This window comes from Lichenostomus cassidix, chromosome 1Aa, assembly GCF_008360975.1.
Source record: "Lichenostomus cassidix isolate B80296 chromosome 1Aa, HeHo_3.0, whole genome shotgun sequence".
Lineage (NCBI taxonomy): Eukaryota > Metazoa > Chordata > Aves > Passeriformes > Meliphagidae > Lichenostomus > Lichenostomus cassidix.
In genome coordinates, this window is record NC_139480.1 from 19,439,448 (window position 1) to 19,461,677 (window position 22,230).

General features: G+C 40.3%; 1 protein-coding gene across 2 annotated transcripts in view; it reads right to left on the minus strand.

The window, feature by feature from the left end:
- Positions 1-22,230, minus strand: part of PLXNB2 (plexin B2) — a 172,101-nt gene that overhangs the window by 74,286 nt on the left and 75,585 nt on the right. For both annotated transcript variants that reach the window (XM_085041794.1, XM_085041802.1), the window contains 3 exons: positions 3,454-4,564; positions 1,585-1,767; positions 260-382 (listed from right to left, as the gene is read on the minus strand). In XM_085041794.1, the coding sequence (XP_084897920.1) occupies positions 260-382; positions 1,585-1,767; positions 3,454-4,564 (1,417 nt within the window). Of the gene's footprint in view, positions 1-259; positions 383-1,584; positions 1,768-3,453; positions 4,565-22,230 lie in introns of those variants that run through there.

A 22,230-nucleotide genomic window follows, 5' to 3' on the forward strand; every position in this document is an offset into this window, starting at 1 on the left:
CAGACCCTGTATGACAGCTTCAGAGGGGAACTCCCTTCCCATTCCCAATCGCTAAGCTTCGTGGATACTACAGCTCTCCAAGTCACAACAAACAAGTCCATCAGCTTAGACTTGAGAAAGGGTTTCATACACATCAAGTAGGTGAAGTCCCACCAAACAGGGCAACTTCTAGGAACAACTGGTAAATATATAAATCTCACGTAAAGTTGCAGAGAAAGGGAAAGAGGGCCTGGTCTTAAATGCAAGCAGGACACATTACCTTGTCTGTGGTCATCACATATAGATTTTCTTGGGTTTGGTCGAGGACCAGGTCCTTCTTTATGGGTTTGTTTAGTTCAATTGTAAGAGAGCTGTACTCAGTTGCAGTGGATGACAGAAACACCTATTTTGTGGAAGCAAAAAAGGTGGTTAATATTGCTTTTTCCCCCAAATATCACTATATCTGGCTACTGCCTTAAAAGACAATAAAAATATTTCTAAAAATATATTAAGAAAAAAAGGAAGGCTAAAGAGAATCTTCAATAAAGACATTGAGGTGCTGGGGGTTATTCAGAGAAACGCAATGGAGTGAAGAGGCTGGAGCACAAGTCTGATGAGGAGCAGCTGAGGGAGCTGGGGTTGCTCACTCTGGAGAAAAACAGGCACAGGGAACACCTCATTGCTCTCTACAACTACCTGAAAGGAGGTTGTAGTGGGGTGGGGGTTGGTCTCTTCTCACAATTAGCAAGCAAGGAGGAGAGAGGAAATGGCCTGAAGTTGTGCCAGGGGAGGTTTAGACTGCATATTGGGAAATACTTCTTTGCAGAAATGTTTGTCAAGCACTGGAACAGGCTGCCCAGGCAACTGGTTAAGTCACCTGGAGATTTTTAAAAAACGTATGGATGTGTCACTTAGGGACACAGAATTATAGAATCACTAAGATTGGAAAATACTTCCAAGACCAACTACTAAATGGAGTCCAACTACTAAAAAAGCACCACCATATTCATTACTAAATCATGTCTCTAAGCACCACATCCACTTGCCTTTTGAACCATGTGGTTTGGTAGAACTTGGCAGTGCTAAGTTTTAGGCTGAACATGGCCATCACTTTTCTTCAAGCTAAAGAAGGTATTTGGTGTTGCAGTCTTGATATTTTAACACCACAAAAATATCAAGCCTTGAGCACCACACAACCAGAATTTATCAGTTTCAGCTTGGGCTTTGTATTGCTACCTCTATTCACTGAATGGCCAGAATGACTGCAAAATGAAAAGTTGCTCTTAAACTAGTATGAGCTTGAAGAGAGATAAAGCTAAAGCAGTTGTTAGATTACCAAAGGCTGTTTATATAAGGCTTTCAGTAGGTAGATAATCCTGCGGGAAAAGTGTCATTCAGGCAACGCTAATTCAATCTGTGTATCAGATAGCCAAGGTACATCAGAAATAATGCATTTTTTCTTTGAGATGAAAAATACCATGTTCCAAGAGAATTTGCTCCTAGTATGAGATCTTATAAATCCCATTTACTTTTAGAGTGGCAGTATGCTATCACTGCAGTTCATAACCTTTAAATACCTTTCAGTCTTTTAATCCGGTTTGTTACCTTAAGAATTTTACCATCCGACGTTCCCAGAAAGGCCACGGTGTGCCCGTTCTCCACAGCCACAGTGACAGCCGTGAGATTCATCCCTTCTTTTTGCAGTACTGGCTTCTCTACAACACCATTCCTACTTCCCAAAAGGTACGGCAAGTGTTCGGAGCCACAGGGGAAATTTTTGCTTGCATTCTAATAAGGAATAGCAATACAGAGTGATGTTAAACATTCAGATCACCAATTCCTAGCTAAGAATGAAGTGCAGCCCTATTACCAGACAATATAATACCCCTCAGATGTCGAAGAGTGGAAAGAGAGAAATAGATTGTCTGGGCATTTGCCTTCAGCCAGTAGACAGAAATCAGACAGCAGCCTGCTAATTGAGAACTGCTTCTATGCTTTCACTTTCCAGAAGACACATGGAGAGCATTTTTTTTTGTTTCTATTTCATCATAGCAGCAGTTTAAAAATTAACCAGTTGGTTTAATTAAAAAGGACATGCCATAGAGACTGGGTAAACCAACCTTTTTGTGACGAGTGGCTTTTTTTATTGCTGTTTTGTTTCTTATCTCACTGCAATCCATAGAAAAGCAACTCCCTGGCAACTGTCTCATGAACTTCAACACATTCTCTCTTCACTGTGCTTTAATCCTGAGCTGCAGCAAGAGCCACCAGAAGGAAGTTCATTCACACCTTGCCTTTCCTGCTATATTTGGTAACAAAACCATCTTTCTGACCTGAAATCCACAGCTCCTTTTTGTCAGAAGCCATGGCCACTCCACTTGTCACATCCAGGATTTCTGTGTTTGATGCTCACCCCATATGCAGGGCATTGCAGCAACTAACACTAGTGGTTTGAAGCAAAAAGTGTTCTTTTGGCTTATCAGTGATAGTGCCTTACTGTGTGGGAGATGGCTTCGGTCTCACAAGGTGAAAAATTATGGGTCAATTCCAGCAAAAGGCGTTCCCATGCCCCATCTCTTCAGCTGTTCACTCCACTCCCGGGACTATAGCACACCACTTCTCAAGTTGTGCTCAAACAGCTGCTTATGCAAGTGTGTACCTTGCTTGGGCTGGGAAATTAAGACATCCTCCTAAAAGCTGGCTGAGTTATTTTTAAGATGATTCAATTTCTCAGCCCAATTTAGGGTTGGCTGCAGTAGTGAGTGGCATGTACAAGTGGGGCTTGGGAATAGAGTGATGTGGGCAAAACAATCATCAAGCCAACAGAGATGCCGAAAATTGCCTCTTGGAGACAGTCATAAATTGAAGGACCATGTCTGAATTAACAGTACCCTCCAAAAGCCTTATAGCCAAGAGAATGACAAGCCATAAAAAGGAGATGGCTTTCATACTATGCAAGTATTTTGAGCCACAGCAAAATATGAACACCATCTGAATAAAAGAAATCTGGGTATTTCAGTTGTCTAAATGTACAAGTGAGAAAAAGCACTGAATTACAGATACCATCTAAAAGATTCTTAATACCATTTAAGAGCATTGTAAAAACACACTGACTGAAACTACAATTGTCTATAGTAATCACCCAGAAGCTGATAATGGGCATAAAAAATCCCTGCATTTGACTCAGTAACTTCCATGCCAGAAGGAACCCTTTAAAAGAAATGTATTCAGGAAAGCAACACTCATCTTTGAGAAAATATCAAATCCTTTTTAAAAGACTCAAAATTTAGTCATTTCTTACTTGACCTGTTCCACAACCCCCCCAACCACATTCCATTTCTGTAGTGAATCCATCTATTGAGTTTTCAGTCACCGTAATGTAGTTTAGCTCAAAGCCACCCTAAAACATGTAGTTGTATTTTCCACAAACTCCAACACAGGTTCTAAAACTAATATTTATATTACTCATATTACCAGTCCATGTAATGCACACGGGTTTTCTGCTGAAAAAAGTTTGTAAAACGAGCTGGTATTCTTTTTAGTGTAGCAATCATTCCGGTTTTTTTCCATCTTTTCATTGATTTGCCGCAAGGAAAACACACACATGGCGGATTTTAGAGAGCCGTCATCTTTGTTTACTTTGCTGAAGAGTGCAAGAAGAACTTTGTCATCTGAGGGAGTATCTGCAGGCTGTCCCTGCTGAGCCATGCTCTCAGCCAGTTCTTCTCCTGGGGTAGTGACGTAAGCAGAATGGCAGTGGTCATAGGCACCATCATCATCTTTGCAACCCAAGTCCATTTCAAAGTAGGAATAATAATGGGCATCATCTTTGCACAGACGTGCAATCAGTGTGCGGTTGTTGACAGGCTGTTTCTCTTGTTGATTAAAAATAAAATAAACATAATTTTTATCCTCAAAAACTGCCACAAATTGTTGTGTGCTTGATGAGTGATAAGCTGACTTAACAGCTGCTGAGTCTGTATACATTTCAAAAATGTCTTTACCATCCCTTGCGTAAAGCTGCCGAGTGCTGATTATGATCCCATTGTCATTTGGTCCATTCCCTTTCCCAACAAATAGCACTCGGTCGTTATTCAAGGAGGTGATCAGTCCCACAGTTGAAACATTCTCATCATTGCTTGCTACAAAGGACTTTTCTCCACTACTGTCTACATAATACTTCTCATTGCTAATGTTTTGTAGATCTCTGATGGCACAGATTCCCTTAAAAAGGCTTCCACATACCACAGTTGTATTATCTGCCTTGTTCAGCAACAGTAATTTGTTATAATTGTCAGTCAGTACAGCCTCTTTACATTGATTTTCATCAATGGGAGGTGTGCATTTTTTGTTGTCCTTTCTTGGACCTGTTTCTACAGATCTGATTACTTCCAGGTTTTCTGTAAGCTGATACAGTGCATTTACCACTCCCAAATAGATTATCCCAGTGTCATTATCCACTGTTAGATGATTTAGCTCTGTAGCACTCTGAAAAGACTTCAGTTCCTCATTTCTGGATAAGGTGACGCAGAAACAGCTCAAAGTGGTCAGTGTCCAGATCCATAAAGCCATTTCTATGTAATACCTAAAAAGGGAAAGAAAATAATATCATGAAACATATTGAAAAATACAGTTTACACAAAACTGAGAAATGTGGAAGTTTTTCTCTTTCATGACTCAAATACACTTGTGCAGGTGCAGACAGCATGAAGATTATGGAAAGCCTCAAATCCTGTTAATTGCCTAGCAATTTAATCTGTTGGGGAAGGATTTAACAAGGTCATATATCTGAATGATTATCATATAACCAATTAGATAACTGATCCTGTGCTAAAGCACAATGAGAACAACAGCCAATTTGGAACAACATGGAGTGAAAAAATGTGGTAGTGCTTGTGCAGACAGGCATCATACTGTGTCAATTATTTACTGCAGAAATTTCAAAAAGAAGTTGGAGAAACCTAATGTTTTAAGTAGCTCCTCCTTAACAGGTATGGGGGAATTTACATAAAAGTGTTTGAAACATTTGGTTTTGTGGGACTTTCCCCAGAAATGAAAAAAAAAAAGACTTCCACTGAGTACAAGCAAATCTGGATCTAGCTGCTGATGCTTTTTGAGAAAGCATTACTCTAACCCTTCATCAGTGTGAAGCCAGAAGATGGTAGACCCCTAAAACGCAACTTTGCCTTTGACTGCATTAAGGTCCAACACTTCATTCACTAGACTACAGCATCTTAATAGTTTCAAATCTCTCTTAAGGACATAATTTAAGATTTTTTTGGGATTGTGACTCTGTAATATTTTTTTTTCCTTTCAGAATTGTTACTTCCCAAGCAGATTGCCTGGCTGTTTAGAATTAGTCAAAGACTTTCTGAAACTTGTAAGCAGGGATCTAATTTTAATTTGAAGAGTTAAATGAGGAGTCTCAGATGGCTTCCTAAACCCAGACCCTTTTGTCAGTGTTTTCTTCAAGTATTTAGTCCTGACAGCAGAAAACAAAAGGTGGCATGCTTGGACACACTGATATTAGAGGGAAAAGATGAATACTGTTTGGAGCAAGATCAAATATGATCCACCATCTTATAATTTTCAAAGTTAGCCATGAGATTTCTAAATCTGATGAAGCAAGAACCTGTAAGCGTACAGGGAATGTCGGTGTTGAGCCGCTAGCAGAGAAAAGAACCCAGTTCTCAGTGGCAAGAAGGAAAAGACCTTTATTGTTTTGATTTCATCATATATATAGAGTTTTCAAAGGTCACCCAGATTGGTCAGTCAGAAACCTCCCCCTAGGCCTGATTGGCCACGCCTGCACTGTCCAGATCTTGGGACACTGTTTTTAATAACATCCAAACTTTATCTTTATTTATAAAACACAAAAGGAATTCTCATGGGAAAGACCTGTGCTAGCCACACAGGGAATCTCAAATTAAATCTGAAAATATCTGGAAGTCTAAATAAAAAGGAAACAAGAGAAAAGACGAAGGAAACATCTAAGAAAGCAATCTAACAGGCAAAAGTCTCATAGGAGAAGGAAAAGAGCAAGAAGTGCTGAAACCAGAAACTGAAAAAATAAAACTTAAAAAAATAATAATAAAGGAACCACGCTCCTGTGTCAGCTATTACTTCTGTTTTAGCAAGAGCTGTAAACTCAGGTGGGATGTGAAAGAGAATGGCTGAATCATCATTTGTACCAGATAACTAAATGTTAACAACATGGATGCAAAAGTTTGAACAGGGAAGGAAATTATTTTGTTGTGAGCACAAGCCATCTGTGAGCTTCCCAAACCACCTCAACACTGCCAGCAATGTGGAAAGACAATGCCTGCCCTCCAGTATCTGAGTGTGTTTTGCTCCTCTGTAGAGAAAATGAATGTGCAATGGTGAGAACTGTCTTAAAAGCAGAGTTAACTGAACCTCTAAATCCCCCAAAACCTACTAAATGTAACTAGGATGGTAATGAAAAATAGATAAGAGGCTAAATTCAACCTTGTTTTGCTGAAGCTCCTATCATGTACCTAACTGAGGGGATAGCTATAAAATGATGCCAAAGACAAGAGAGTACATCACTGACAGCACAAGCCAGACTTTTTAATGATAGATTGAGCTCCTATGACAGTGACGAAGAAAAGGCTAATAATTAAAACCATTTCTCCAGACACACAGACTTTAGTACATGCTTTGTAATGTAATGAAGTGTTGGATCTCTTTACAACAGTTGACCTGCTCTAAGGAACCCAGAATTCTTCTGAATTCGTCTCTTCTTTTCTTACTGCTCCCAAGGACTTCAATTTTCCAAATAAGCCTTGATCCCACCTTACTTCTCCATGGCTAAATGATATGTGATAATTCTTGTAATCTACTTTCAAATATTATCACTTACAGTTATCTGCAATGAAATAAGAAAACAGCTTGACACTCTACTGTAGTGTTGTTTCATACCAGTTTTATCACTCTATTATCTATTGCGCAAGGATCAAATGCAGAATTGATATTCATTTGTTCCTGCTTTTCTCACAAGGTAATTGTTTTTAGATTATTATAGTCTCTGCTCTCAGTCAAAGAAACCCCCATAAATAGCTCTACTTACAAAATATGCCTTAAAGGAATGGCAAGTAATTTATTGTACCCTAATTTCTGTACTCAGTTCACCTCCATGCTCATTTATTTCAGTGGATTGAAAAATCTTATTTTGTCCATTGGTGGCAGCCGGGACAAAAAGGCTGAATTTGCAATATTCCTGCCTTTGTCCCAGAATGAAGAGTCTTGCTGGTTCATGCCAGAGCCAGGATTTGAGAAAAAGTACATTTTGCATCTGTAAACCAGACTCTTAGAGGAGTAATTAATTCTCTGTATAAAAATGGGTAATGCTTCCTCCCTGCTATTTGTTGCTTTGTTTACTTATAAAATTTTTTACTTAAATTATTCAGAACTACATGCACTCTCCATTAATTTTGCCTTATCTTTGTTTGCTTATTTGTTTGTTTTTGTTATTTACTCCCTGCCACTCCTGTCTCATGCCAACTCCCATCAGATTAGCTCAGATCTCTATGCAAGGTAACAATTCATCATTCTCCCTACTTATTAGTTTCACTTTCCATCTGACTTCCAAAGCAAATAGTAAACAAAAATTAAATATGCTATGACGAGATTCAGATTTAAACTCTCATTCACTTCTCAAATAGCAGGCTTACGAAAAGAAAAAAAGCAAATAGAATGAAATGAGATGCACTACAACCATGGGTCATTTTCACCTGATCTTAACTTAATTGGGAAGAAGCAGCTGGAAGAATCCTTCTATGACCAGCTGATGTCATAAGAATGACAGCGCTGCAATTAACACAGATGCTGTACTAAATTAGGTGCTCTGGAAATGCATCAAGAAGCAGCTTCCTGTTTTGAAAAGCCTCCATTTTAAATGAACAAGTCACAGAAACACAAGAGAAAAGGTGTAAGAAGCACAGGCTGGAGTGTAGAATCCATGATGTTCTGCACAGGAAGGTGTTTCCAATGGTTTAATCCCATACTGTATTTACACAGGCTTGGGTGGCTTACTTGGAGTCATGACAGCTGCCTTACACCCTCCACCCTCAGTTTGTGCTTGGTTTTAAGCCCTTAGCAGGCGAAGGATAAAAGAACAACAGAGCATTTGACCACGTCATTTTTTATCTCTCTCAAAGTCTTATCTCCACCCTGCTTCTTGCCCTCCCTACCACTTCCTACAAGAAACATGAAACTCTAGAAATTATGTGCAGGAAACACAGGGCACTCAGGAGAACACTTCATACAGAGGAACTACCATAAAGTGACAAATGTGTTGGACTCACACAACTACCAGGACTATGCCCCACAGCAAGACCAATTTTAAAGTTAGTACCCATAACTTTATATCTTGCTGTGGCTAGCACAGGTTTTTCCCATGAGAATTTTTCTTGTGTTTTATAAATAAAGATAAAGTTTGGATGTTATTGGAACAGTGTCCCAGAACTTGGACAGTGCAAGCCTGGCCAATCAGGCCTGGGGGAAGGCTTCTGACCGACCAATCTGGGTGACTTTGGAATACTCTATATATATGATGAAATCAAAACAATAAAGGTCATTCCTTCTTGCCACTGAGAACTGGTGCCTTCATTACTCTGCTAGCTGCTCAACAGTGACATCTTTCTTCTCATGCAAGATCAATAACCTTAAATAACACCCAATTCTTCAAAAGGCATGCAGAAAAAAGGGGCAATTATAATCTATAAGCAAAAGTGAGCTTCAAACTGACTTCACATTATTATAAACAACACTAAAAATTAGCAGTAGCCACCATGCTGCCAAGGATTTGGCAGCTGCCCTCCTCCTTTACTGTAAAGTGATCCACCATGCCTGTACAAAGGAACCTTCAGCTTTTCAGCCATCCCCAGTCACTTTAGACTTTGATATATCTTTAGCTTTATGCTAATTAATTTCTTACATTTGCTTCAGCTGAAGTGAAAGAACAGAAATTTTGCCTGAAACTGGAATAACTGAGAACTAGAACAAGTGTTATTCCCAAAAAACAATAGACAAAATCTTCGGTGAAGGAATAATGTCACCAGTTTAGCTTCTGGGGTGTTTTTGCAGAGTATTTCTTCATTAACCACATATATACTTAATGAAACCCTATTACATCCTCTCATCCAAACAAAATTTTTTACTTGAAATTCTGGTCTAGAGACAAGCACTTCTGCCAAGCAAGGCAAATACTAATACGCTTTGACAACAAGTGATGCAGAAAACTGTGGTTCTCCCTTCAAACTTTCCCCTAATCAGAGAGACTCCAAAAGATGCAAAAGACACCTAAATTGGAAAAAGAATTGGAAAATAAAACTCAAAAATTACAAAATAAAAAAGGTAAAATACAAAGAATGCACCCCAATAGCACAGTTATTTGGGGAAAGATGAATGAAAATTCTCTCTCATTTTGAGTAATTTTTAGCTTTTATTAACTGTGCCAGAAGTTGAATAGAACTCAGTTTTCATTTTTAGCCTCAAAGGAAGTGAGAACAGAAACTGGAGAATGCATGAGAAGCAGGGGATGAGCAGATTTTCAGTCTGGATTTCAAAGCTGATACTTCTGCGAGAACTGTAGGTAAGCGTAAACTCTTCCTCAGTTACAACTTTTACTACTATTTGCTAAAACAAATGAGTGATGGAGCTCCCTGGTTCAGAGAATGAATAACCTGAAACAACATTCTGAAGGATTCCAACCCATTTCCCAAAAGCATGGCAACATAGAAAGGTTTTGATAGAGAGGAACAACTTTTTCTGTGTACTACGCCACACACCCAAAATTACTAGGACCAGTGAGAAGAGTGATGGCTGTGATGGTGTCTGTCCCTGTAGTTGTAACAGTTTGCTGTTTGCAGATGGGACCTGTGGGTCAGAAAACTGTGGGAGGTCATGCTGTGGAGAATGAGAAACCAATATCCAATTCATTAGATGTTGTGATAGCCCGTGCTGCTCAAAAGGAGTCATTTTCCTTCTCTTTCACTTCTCCTCAGAACACAATTTCCTAAGATATATTGAACATCTTCACATGGGACAAACAATCCCATCAGGTCAAACTGCCTGTAAAGTAGCAAAAAATGGACAAACCTTTTAATACTGATTCTATTCCTGATCTGGAAGAGAAAAGTTTTGCTTGTTTTCACTGGACAAATTTCAAATGTATTTTTTTCTTTCTCTATTTTTATGAGTAATTTTCAATAATATAAGGGGTTTTTTTTTCAATATGTGTAACAGTCATATTGTCATGGATCTTCTTTTACAGGTTGAAAATTATGGATTTGCCAAGGAAATAACAAATGTTATGCCCTCGGTCCGTGTGCATTCTGTTGGTGTTTTTCTGCATTCCCTGGGAAAACGAATGGAAGAGACATGGAATCACAAATTCAGATTACTGAAAACCAGGGTTTCTTATACCAAGAATAAGGTGGTGCCCACCAAATCACTCTGTCACTCCCTTTCTCAGCTAAACAGGATGAGAAAAATATTATGAATGGCTTGGGGGTTGAGATAAGGACAGGGAGAGATCACTCATCAATTACTGTCACAGGTAAAACAGCTGCAACTTAGGGAAATGATTTTAATTTGTTGCAAATCAAAATCAGAGTAGGATAATGAGACCTGAGACTAAACTTAAAAAATCCTTTTCCCCACATCCTCCCTTTTCTCTCAACTTTACTCCCAAGTTCTCTACTTTCTCACTGTAGGCAGCGCAGGGAGGTGGGGAATAGGACCTGCAGTCAGTCCATCACACGTAATTTCTGCCACTTCCTCCTAGTCACACTCTTCCCCTGGTCCAGCATGTGGTCTGTCCCACATGAGACTGTCCTTCATGGTCTTCTCCAAAGTGATTCCTTGCCATGGGCTGAAGTTCTTAACGGAATTTTCCAGAGTGAGTCTCTTCCATAAGGTGCAGTTCTTCAGGAACAAACTGCTCCAGTGTGGATTCCCCACAGAGTTAAAAGTCCTGCCAGCAAACCTGCTCCACTGTGGCTCCTCTCTCCACAGACCACAGATCCTGCTAGGATCCTGAGCTTCCTACAGGATCACAGTCTCCTTTGGTGTGGGCTCTTCGAGGGGCTGCAGGTGGATCCCTGCTCCACTGTGGTCCTCCATTGTCCTGCAGGGGCACAGCTGCCTCACCATGGTCTGCACCCTGGGCTGCAGGGGAATCTCAGCTCTGGTGCCTGGACCTGCTCCTCCCTCCCCATCTCTCGTCACAGAAGCTACCCTTACAGCCCCCACTACCAAACACTTGCTGTGCAAACTCAATACACCTATGCCATGGTTTAATCTGTCAAGAACGAGTTTACTTTGCTCCAAAGAGGAGTAAATCCATATCTCGTGCCAACAGCATCAGTAGAGGCCAGCAGTGTCTGGGAGGGGAGAGCATGCATTGGATGCTGGGAAAGGGGCAGGAGCAAGAAGATGTTCCCATTGCTCTGGAGACTCTCATCTTTCAGAAGATCTGAGATATCAGCAGCAAAAAGAGCTCAGATAACTTACTGCCTGAGATAGCCCACTAACCCAGCCGGGCACTGCGGCATCCCACAGCCTGGTTAGCTGGAACCTCAAGGGCAAAGGGATGTATTTGAAAGGATCAGCAAATGATGTATGAGCAATATGATCCAAAGGGGATTTTAGGACTTTTTCTGACTTTTGCTTACAAAGTCATCCCTATCAATTTTTACACAAGTTAAAAAGATGAGTTCTGGGAACCTGTACCACCAATCAAAGATCATCTTCTCCTGTCTCACAGTCTTGGAAGAGGTAGGGAGAGGATTAAACAGGGTATCTAATCCAGCTCCAGTATCCCTGGCAATTACAGTAAAACAGTATTGCTGCATACCACCAACCCAAACAGAGATGTTTTCATGTCCCACCATAGAAAAGGTTTTCCCAGGCACTGCAATTGAATTAGCATCTCAGGAACACATTTGCCTTTTACGGTAAGTTCTGTTCCACCAGCATCCCAGCATGCCCATGACAAGGACTCTCACGAACTTGGTCCAAAATTGGTAGGATTGTGTCAGAAGTTTAAGAGAGGCAAACAGCTCACAAATTCAGAGTTCGTATTAATAATTATGTTATTAGCTTCAAGCTAAATTAATAACACTATTAGTAGTCTGAATCAAAACCTTTCATCCATACACACCTGAACTCTGAAGTATTTAATATTCTGATGCAGATCCAAATTCAGAGCAAGAGGGAGCCACATGAGTCTTAATTTTTCAACTAGGAGTCACTCAAAAGAGCATTAACAACAGGTAATGAGACTCAGAAAATGCATACTTACAAATTTTGCTATTGCACTCTAGAACTTCCAATAATGTGCTGTCTCTGCAACATCAGCAGGTAAACAAAAAGAGAAGAGTAGCACTTTGCAGATTTATATGCTCTCTTCGAAGCAGAGACTCTAATGAATTCCCCAGTTCATTCCACTCAGACCTGGCAGTGTTTTGATTCTGAAAACCTTTTACACCATGGATTCTGCCAGAGTCCAAGGATAGGTTTTTTGGCTGCTCTTATGAATAAAATTTATTTTAAGTGAAAATACTTTCAAGATTTTACTGTGCCAAGCAGCTTAAAAAAAAAGTAAATAAAAATAACTGCTGTGGAGAAACCTCATTCAACAGTATTCACTACCAGCAGTTACAGATTATAAACCACTCTGAGACACGATTAGCTTATACCAGAAAGGTCTCTTCAAATCCTGTTTTTTGTTTGACAAAACAAAATGAACGTTTTGACAAATGTTCATGTTATCATCCCAAATAAGAGGGCTGCACATTCACAATCCAGCCCCACTGTGCAGGCAGGAGCACACACAGACAAGAGAAACACTGCAGAAGCAGACCTGCATTCATGCCTTCCTGGACCACACCTCCCCGTCAGTTTGGGCTTCTACATTCATCCCTCCGTCTTTTCTCCATTCTCTCAGTAGCCATGAAGCACTCATTTTAACGAGGCTTCACTTTCTCAAGTGTTACAAAGATGTAGTTGATCTGCAAGAAAAGCAGCTGAGTGACACGTTTAATAGCAAGCAGCTGATTGTCAGGAATCTGAGCCCACAGAATCTCCTCTTTGACCTGCTTTGTGATTTTGTTGAAACCATGAGATCTCGTAACAAACAAAAATTAAGATTTCATTTTTTTTACAATCTCATTGAGCACTAGGCCCAGTGATGCTCTATGAACCAACACCCAGCTGAATCACTCTGCAGTCAGCACAGGGCCACAGGCTACTCCAGACACTCCCAAAGTCACTTCCACTTTTATGCTACCTGAACCTGCAAATGGCCAAATCTAATTTGGCCCCAAGTGTAAACGCCTGCTGCAGCTGCCTGAGCTTCGAGGGGGGATGACTTCCTGCAGCCACTGCTATACAAGGCGGCCACAGAACCCTGGCAGAAAGCGGGGATGCCTCATGCACACTCACCAGCTCCATGCAAGCCCCAGGTTATTTCACCCCTTCTGCAACCCTGGAAAAAAAAATCTTTTCTTTTAGCTGGTGAACTTGCAGAAAATGAGAGTCTGGAGCATGGGAAGGAAAGCCCAGGGAGTTAGGATAGTGCTGATTTGCTGGCTTTTCTTCCACTAATAAGGGTATTACAGCACAAGGAAAAAAATGCATTTATACTGATAGTAAAAGGAGACTCTGTCACCAGCTCCATGCTACAACAACGAATTGCTTGTTTTCAGTGCTATAAGGTCATCTTCAAGGACTGGTTTTGGACTTCCTCTGGAAGAAGCCAGAAAGGAGGCGGATTTTCTTCCAGCGTGGGGGAATCTGAGCATGACCATGTGGAAACAAACACAAAGTATTCCGGCTCCTTCCTTGCCAGAACCAGTTCTTCCTTGTAATTAACCATTTATCACATGCACAAAGAAATATTCAAGTCAAAAGGACACTTCCAGCATGTGTGAATTCAAACTGTAAAAATGTGCCTTGGGAGGTCACAGGCAGGCAATCAGTCTCACCCTCCTCCTCAAAGCAGAAGCTCTGAACCATGCTCCGATGTCCAGTGCAGCCTTTTGCAGCTGCCCCAGCCCCCTTCATCAGCAGCTTCAACCTGCATGTACCCCTTGCTGACCTGAGCACAGTGAGAGGAGAGCAGGAAAGAGCCAAGGATTTCCTTGCTAAGATATGACTGTACAGAACAGCACACAGACATTTAAAGCTATGCAGAATTTTGGCACGATGCAGAGCCAACATTTTTGTCTTCCTGTCATATTACAGTGTTATAGGACTTAATAGAAGAATCATGTATAAACTGCAATGATAATGCCATATGAAATGTATCCCATAAATCAGTGGGGTAAATCAATTTTACCCATAAATAAATGAAATGCAAATATGGTGTGTAATTAATTAAGCCACATGCAACAAAATCTTTCCTTCCAATTCTACCTCTCACTTGGTGGTGTGTTTGCTGTGTGAGTCCCTGTCTCATCACCATGCTGTCTTCTTATTCTCCTCTCTTTATTTTGTTTTTGTATTTGGATTTAACAGATTCCTGCATTCTTAATTTTCATGTCTTTATCTGTCTGTGCCAGCGATTTATCCAGGACTTCTGAGATGTGGGACAAAAGCTCTATGAAAAGGAGAAGCTATTGACTGCACTCAATGGAGTACTACAACAGATATTGTACTTAGGCAGCTGATAATGCAAGCCACAAAGAGAGAGGTAGAGGAGGATGAGGAAAACTCTTGAAATTGAAAGTTTATTGATTGTCAGGCGCTAAGAAACACATAGATGAGGAATAGAGAATTTTCCTGGCTTCTGCTACTGGAGATTAATCCCAGGTGTTTATCTGGTTTGTTTTTCTTGAAATTTTTTAAACTTTCATTTGGACCATTTTTGTGCTCACATTGGTGTTGCTCATTTTGATTGCTCTAAGACTAAAGTGAAGTTTTTTCTCCCTGTCCTTCAAATTAATGTCCATGACAGTTTTTAAAAAGCCCTTTTTTTTTTCTTGCTTTACACATCTTTTTTTATCTTCTTATAGCTCCTCCTCCCCCCACCTTCTTATTTTCTTTTCTTCTTAGGCACAGCCTCCATTTTCCTCTCTTACAGCTGGTGCTCCAACAGCCTGAATACTCTTGTGTAAAGTTTTGGATGACAAAGCAGGAGGGAGAAGAAAAAAAAAATGGAGGAAAATAAAGGAACAAGAGCATCAGGTGATTTTCAGATCTCAGTGGGGATCTCAGACATACTGCCTCATTGACTTCCTATCTCTTTTCAAATCTTACCTGGAAACACCTCTTGTTTCTTGACTGCTTTCTCAGAAGCAAGGAAAACACAGTGAGACATGCTTAACTTGATGGCACCTGCTGATACCCTCCATATTTAATGTTCACCCCAGCTTGGGCAATAGGAGGGAATGTTTGTGCAGAAGAGATGCTGCTGGGTGAACTGGTGTCCTGCCTCAGGGAGCTGTGAAGAGGCAGTGGTACATGGTGCAGATGGAACCACCCAGCAGAAACAACAAACTGGGGAGGCTGCTTCTGCTCATAGGAGGATAACTCCTGCAGCTGAGAGAGGAGCTGGGAGAAGATGGGGAGACACATGACAACAGGGCAGAAGGAGCTTGGAGAAGCAGAAGAAAAGCAAGAAAGGGCACATGGTAAACATTTGGTAAAGCTTTTAAGGGGAGATGAGTCAAATAGAATCCACAAGAAAGGTGCTTGCAGGAAATTGAACATGCTAAAATAAATACCATACACGGTATAAAGGGTTAAGGACAAATATAGAGCAGGCTGTATGTTCCAAGTCACATTTGATTGCAGTTATTAATTTATTTATTGTGGCTTTTGGCTGCCACAAGCAGAAAAAAAAGATAATTGCAGCATTTTGACTTGTGTTTAGTTTTTTCTGGTGTTTTGTTTTTGTTGTTTTGTTTTGGTTTTGTTTAATAAACACATGAGGCTCATCTAAATGAATGGAGTGTCCCTGGCTCTAACAGCCACAGTGCTGACTTGTGCTGATCCAATCTGCCTGGACAGACACTGTGTGCACTTCTATGTTTCTATCTATTGTATTTCTCTCCAAATTTATATAGCTGGTTAACCAGTAATTTGCAGGAACCTGACAGCAGTACCTATCCGTGCCTATCTACTTAAGGGCCTGTCAGAAAGAGCATTGTAAAATCCCCTTTTTATGGATGCATAACACAGTCATAAAATGTGTTTTCCTTATGTCCAACACAGGAACACTTATTTCAAAAAAGAAGCATGATACAGTGCATGACGAAAATGTATTGCTGCCTATTTCACACCAGTCTCTGCCTAACCCCTCCAAGACAGAGGTCCTTCTTTTAAAATTACAAGTCATCAGTCATGCTGAACACAACCCTACAATCTCCACAGAACAGCTCTAATGCATGTGCGACTGTAGTGAATAAAATCAGTCAGTTGTCACAGGTGAACTCAGAACCCACTCCAGTTGAACTTGCCAGCTGGGCCAGGACCTGTCATAGCCTTCATTGAGGACTCTAGGAGGATTTAGGTGATGCATAAACTTACTGAGAATCAAAGGATGGTTTGAGATGGAAGAGGCTTTCCAAGATCATCCAGTCCAGCTTCCCTGCTCTGGGGCAGGGACACCTTCCAAAAGACCAGGCTGCTCAAAACTCCTTCCAACCTGGCCTGGAACACTTCCACAGGTGGGGCATCCACAACTACTCTGGGTAATACATTCCTATTTCTCACCAGTCCCATCATAAAGAATTTCATTCTTATGTCTAATCTAAACCTATTCTCTTTCAGTTTAAAACCACTGCCCTTTACCACTACAGGTCCTGGTAAAAAGTCTCTCCATTTTTCTTGTGAGCATTTTTCTCCATTAAGCACTAAACAGGCCTCTCCATCCCTACACAGCTCAATCTTTACTTGGAAATGCTGCTCAGTAATATGCACTTACTGTATATGCTCAGTAAGTGCATATACATGCATGATCTTTTCCTTTCTGCCCTGAAAATATCATAGATCTAAGTCTCAGAATTTGTCAGTATAATTACTGGTCCCAGATTTACAATTTTCTCTTGTTTCCTCAAAGGCTTTCAAGAATGACAAATCATGCTTCTAAAGAGCAGAAGATGCAATTTGAGATGCATGGAAGTAAATAGTAACAGAAGAGTAGACTAGCCCTCCACTCCTACCATTAACAACCCACTGGTTAGGGGATTAATTATCTGCTTGCTGATTTTATGATCAAACCATTTTCAAATAGTATTTTAACCTAAACACTGCAAGACTCAGAAAGGTGTCTTTAAAGGAAAAAACTCCTTGTTTGTGCTGTACATAGAGCATCTGGTTTTAGTTTCCTAACACTCACAGTTGACTCTTCCTAAGAAGAGTCACTCTAAACCCTTTGTCCTTGATTGAGGAGCTGGGCTAACCATGCCCACATAAAGGAGCAGCAATTTCCAAACTTCTGGCAGCACAGTGCATCTTTAACCTATTGTTTAAATAGGTGTTGCCAAGGCATCCCTGTGAAAAAACATATGCAAAATATGCAAACCCACAAGTAAAGCCATGCAAACTCTTGCTACTTTCTTAGCAGAGGACCTGCAGGACAAATTGGGCACAGCGCTTGCTTCACACAAAGTGCTGCCTATCATGACCTCACTTTCAGACCCCATTGTGTTTGGATGTTTGAATAAATGCAAAAGCATACATTGTGAAACAGCCAATGCTAACAAGGGGAAAAGAGTTCTCCACCAAAACTGCTGCTGCAGACCACAGTGGAATTCTCATATGAGTTGAAACTCATAACAAGATGAGTTTCTTCTATGTGTTTGTACTAGGATGGAGAGGTCACTGCAAAGGCTGCTCAGCAGCTGATGGGAACATTTTTCTTCTCACTGCTAAGCACATTTGGATATATGAGTTAGCAGAGCCAATAAGGGCCAGCTATATGAGGGAAATAGAGAGCAGTGTAAATCCTCCTCCTTGCATGACCAATTTCATCCCACAAGAGTAATTATTCAAGCAGCCTCCAAAGACTTCTGTTGGGCATCTTTCATCATGCATCTTTGGAGCTCTTAGGCTAAATATTTCTTTTATAGCACCCAGTGATGTGGTTAAAAGGTCTAAACCAAGTGTATTTTACAATGTTTGCTTTGTACATTAGGTACTTCAGTATATATATATATATGTATTTCAAATTTTAATCTACAGTATCTGCTCTATGTATTTAGAAATTTTGTACAGTAGATAAACTCTAAATTCAGACACAGCCTAAACTTTCTATCAGAGATTATATATCTAGGAAAGTCTTCAAACACAATTACCATATATAAACACTTTCAACTGTTTAAAAGCAAATAAGCTGAAAATTTATAGGGGTTTATTAAGACATAAAGTTTATTTGTGCTGATGTGTAAGGATAATAGGAAATATGCCACAGAGCACGATGTCATTGAAAACAGAATCTGCATTCACCCCCAAATGACTGAAGGGCAGTCAGAATTCCAGTATTTAATATATATGTTCTGAAACATTTATTTGGATAGTCTTATTTCCAAGGAACCAGAATACATAGCTCAGTTGCTCCAGGTGCACTTCCAAATTTATGTATGGTGCATCAGGAAAGAACAAACTATTATTGCAGTAGCTGAAAACTGCAAGTTTTTGTTCAGGCTGCATATTTCACAAGAAAAGTCCATCTACAGACCCAAGTAAAAAGGAACAATTTTATGGGCTAGTTTACCCTGTAAAATATTCTCCCTAATCCTTGTAAAAATATACTTCATGCTAATCCTTCTGCCTGAAAGCATTTTTGCAGACAACTTAGAACATTTCTATCACATTTTATTAGCTTTAAGCTGATCTAATTTCTCTGATTTTCATCAGGTTTATTAGGATCTGTCTAGATATCAGATTTTTATAGTTGATCTGGTCTCATATAAAATGCTCAAACAGGTATATTTTAATTTCCCAAGTGGACATCTGTCTTCATCTGTGTCTTGTAAAGTACTAAGCACCTTCCTGGCCCTTAATTAATTAGGAGCAATGACCTACGCATCAGGTAGTAATAGCATCCAATTAATGGAAATGTATAATGTAAAGTATTATCAATCACATCACAGTAGAGAGGTATTTGCCTGTTTGTGCTGCATGCCCTGGATGTGTTGTACCAGTGATCTGTAGCCACCACAGAGTGCTAGCACAAGATTAAATTCTCCTTGGCCCAGGCTTCTCAATGTGAATTTCTAAAGACATATTAGAGACATTTTTAAAGACAATATTCTGTGCATTTATGACTGCCATCAGGAACATCGTATCTCCAAGCTCTAAACATGCCTACCGTTGAGCTCAAGGCTGTAGGATAACCATGGAGGCTCCCTGAGGCTAGAATCTGCTGGACCCAGGAAAGCTTTGAAGCACTGGTAACTCCCCTGTTGAATACTCTGCCTTTCCAAAACAGAAACCAGTCTCAGAGGACAGAAATCCCTTTTCAACATCTGGAAATTTCAGAACGTCTGAGTCTCAGCAAGAGACAAATTTCCAACAAGTTTTTGCTGCATGTGTACAGAGCCTGTGGAGTCACACACAGAAGAAGCTTCAAGGCATAAATGACTTGTATATACTATTTTGCTCTGCAGATGATTTTTAATACAATCTACCATCAAATAACTACACAACATTCCCCACAAGAAACAACAGAAGTTGTACATGAGCATCAGAACACAGATTTTTCTCACTAGCATTCTATAGTACTTGAATGATGACATAGAGAAATGACAGTAGGAAACTCAAACTCTACTATTCTCCATTTGATGGCAGAAGAGCAGGCATGAACTGCAACTGGCAGAGAGATTAAGAAATTAGCTACTAAAGCACTGAAATGTAAGGATATCTGAGATTACGAAAATAATTCTTTGAGTATGTCTGGAATCTGTGTTTGCTTGCTCAGAGAAGTCAAGTAACAGCAATTCACCAAGGCTTTGTCTCTGGACCAGTTCTGTGTCAGCATCCATAAAATACTAAAGTTCATTCATGCTGAGTATACTGCAATTTGATATAATTGAGATAACTGGCAAGAGATCTCCTATTATTGATTCAAAGAAAGATTGCACAGAGAGGGGTTGGTGCCAAAAGGTGGAAGCATGCTGGACAAGGGGCTCCAGCAAGGAGGCTACTGCACCATGAAGCTGAGCTACAGTCTCCAGGCAGCAGTTCCAGAGTACAGGGACTTTATTCCTTTGCAAAGGATGTTGTCCTAGGTTACACTATAGATGTATTTAAGTATTCTATTACCTCCAGCTGTGGGGCATTAGCTGTATCTCCTGCTATGACTCACCCCTGATAACAGACAATGAGCCATCAAGACTCCACCCCATGACTCATGGAATTATCTCATCCTATTGTGAGATGCTCCACCCAGGAGGGAGGAGCCAAGCATTCCCACCTGGATATAAACTGCCCAAGTCAGCCCTGTCTACTGGGTTCCCAGAGGACAAGAGCTACCACTGGACCTTCAGGTGGAGACCAGACCTTCCACAGGATCACTGCTTCAACTGAACTGCTTCACTTGGACTGCTACCACCACCCTAACAGGGTATCAGGTTGTATCTGACTCTGTCAGTGCTTTTCCTTGTATTATTGCACTTATTTTTGTAAATTTTCCTGTTAAATTACAATCCTGACTTGTGATCTCCCCCTAGTTTGTTTTCAAACTAATACCTATTTGAGACACGTGGGTGAAAAACTTTATGTAAAATGAGAACTTATCTCATGGCAAGATCCAAAAAACCAAAACAAGCACCCAGAAAGCTCCAGTGCATGGCTAAAATCAGCTGCAGTATTATTCTTTCCTCAAAGTTTTGGGTAAGTATCTTCAGGCAGAAAAATCACAAGCATTTCAGACATAAATGTGTCTTTCCACTTAGTTTTCAAACTGGAGTCTCTATAAAGGACAACCACTGCCCTTTGGCTGGTCCCTGCTTACAGCAACTAGAAGGCCTGAAGTCCCCCACCACCTCCAGCTCTTCTACCTTGCAGGGAGGATGACAGAGCCAGGACTCTACCTCTTGTTCTGGTTTTCATCACCATAAGGGTTTAAACAGTGGCCTCTTGGCTTCAGGTCTAACAATACAAGGCCATTATAAAGGGCATGTAAGAGCACTACTTCCATGCTTTTAGAAAGAACTATGGTTATGCAGTAGGGAAACTGCTGTGCAAATTAGACCACATTACCCAGTATATGGCCAGCCACACTACTCTTCCTGCTCACTTGATGTTTGAAAGGACCCTCTGCACCAAAATGACAAGAAATTCTCATACAGTTTCACCCACTGATTTTATGAAAGCACTGAACTACCTCTGGGGAAAAAAAAGCCCTAACTTTTTTTTTGCCTCAACGTTCATAGATTTTTCACTGCTTTTCCTATGATGTGATGTGTAGCAGTCTGTAAAGGTACAATTAGATGAGCATGCTTTCTGAAGTTTCAACTTTACCTGTACTTATTTGGCTCATTTGGTTTTTAAATAAGGTTTTGAAATAAGGCACTTAAATACTTTAAAGCCAATACTTAACATTTAGATTTGTTTAGACTGAATATAAATATTTATTTAGACAGAGTTAGGCTTATGTCAAACAAGAGCATTCAGCTAAATTGATATAATCATTCAGTAGTATTAAACCAACTTGGGAATTCAGATAAGCCTTTGAAAAGTAAAGGCATTAACAGTGCACAAAGATTTGCAGAAAAAATGAAATGAGAACATGGTAAGTGTAAGCAATTTACTTTTTAGCTCTCTAGAGAAACTGTCCTAACCTCTGGGACATCTCACGGTTCAGTACAACCACCCAGAAGACAGAGCTATAGGGAAACTGTCTACAAAGTTGAATGGGGATAAGAATTGCCTGTGTTGGGTACATCTGTTACTTCTTTGAAATAATTGACCCCTGATGCTAAAGAGAGCAACACTGGTGGGATTCAAACACCCCAGACATTTATGAAGTACTTCTCCCTTCCTGGCAAAGGATTTAAACTCTCCCACTTGTACTGTACAGTGCCTTCAGCAGGAGAGGCAGTGGTTTAATATTAAAGAACTGCAAGTATTCAAACTGAGGAGGTTGTAATTCAAAGAGCAAAGGAAGGTCACTGCTCAGCCTCACTAGTATGTACAGCATACTCACTGCCAAAGGAAGTGCTAGGGGAGGGGGATGGATCCTTACCTCCTCACAAAAAAGAAAAGAAATAAACCAGCAAG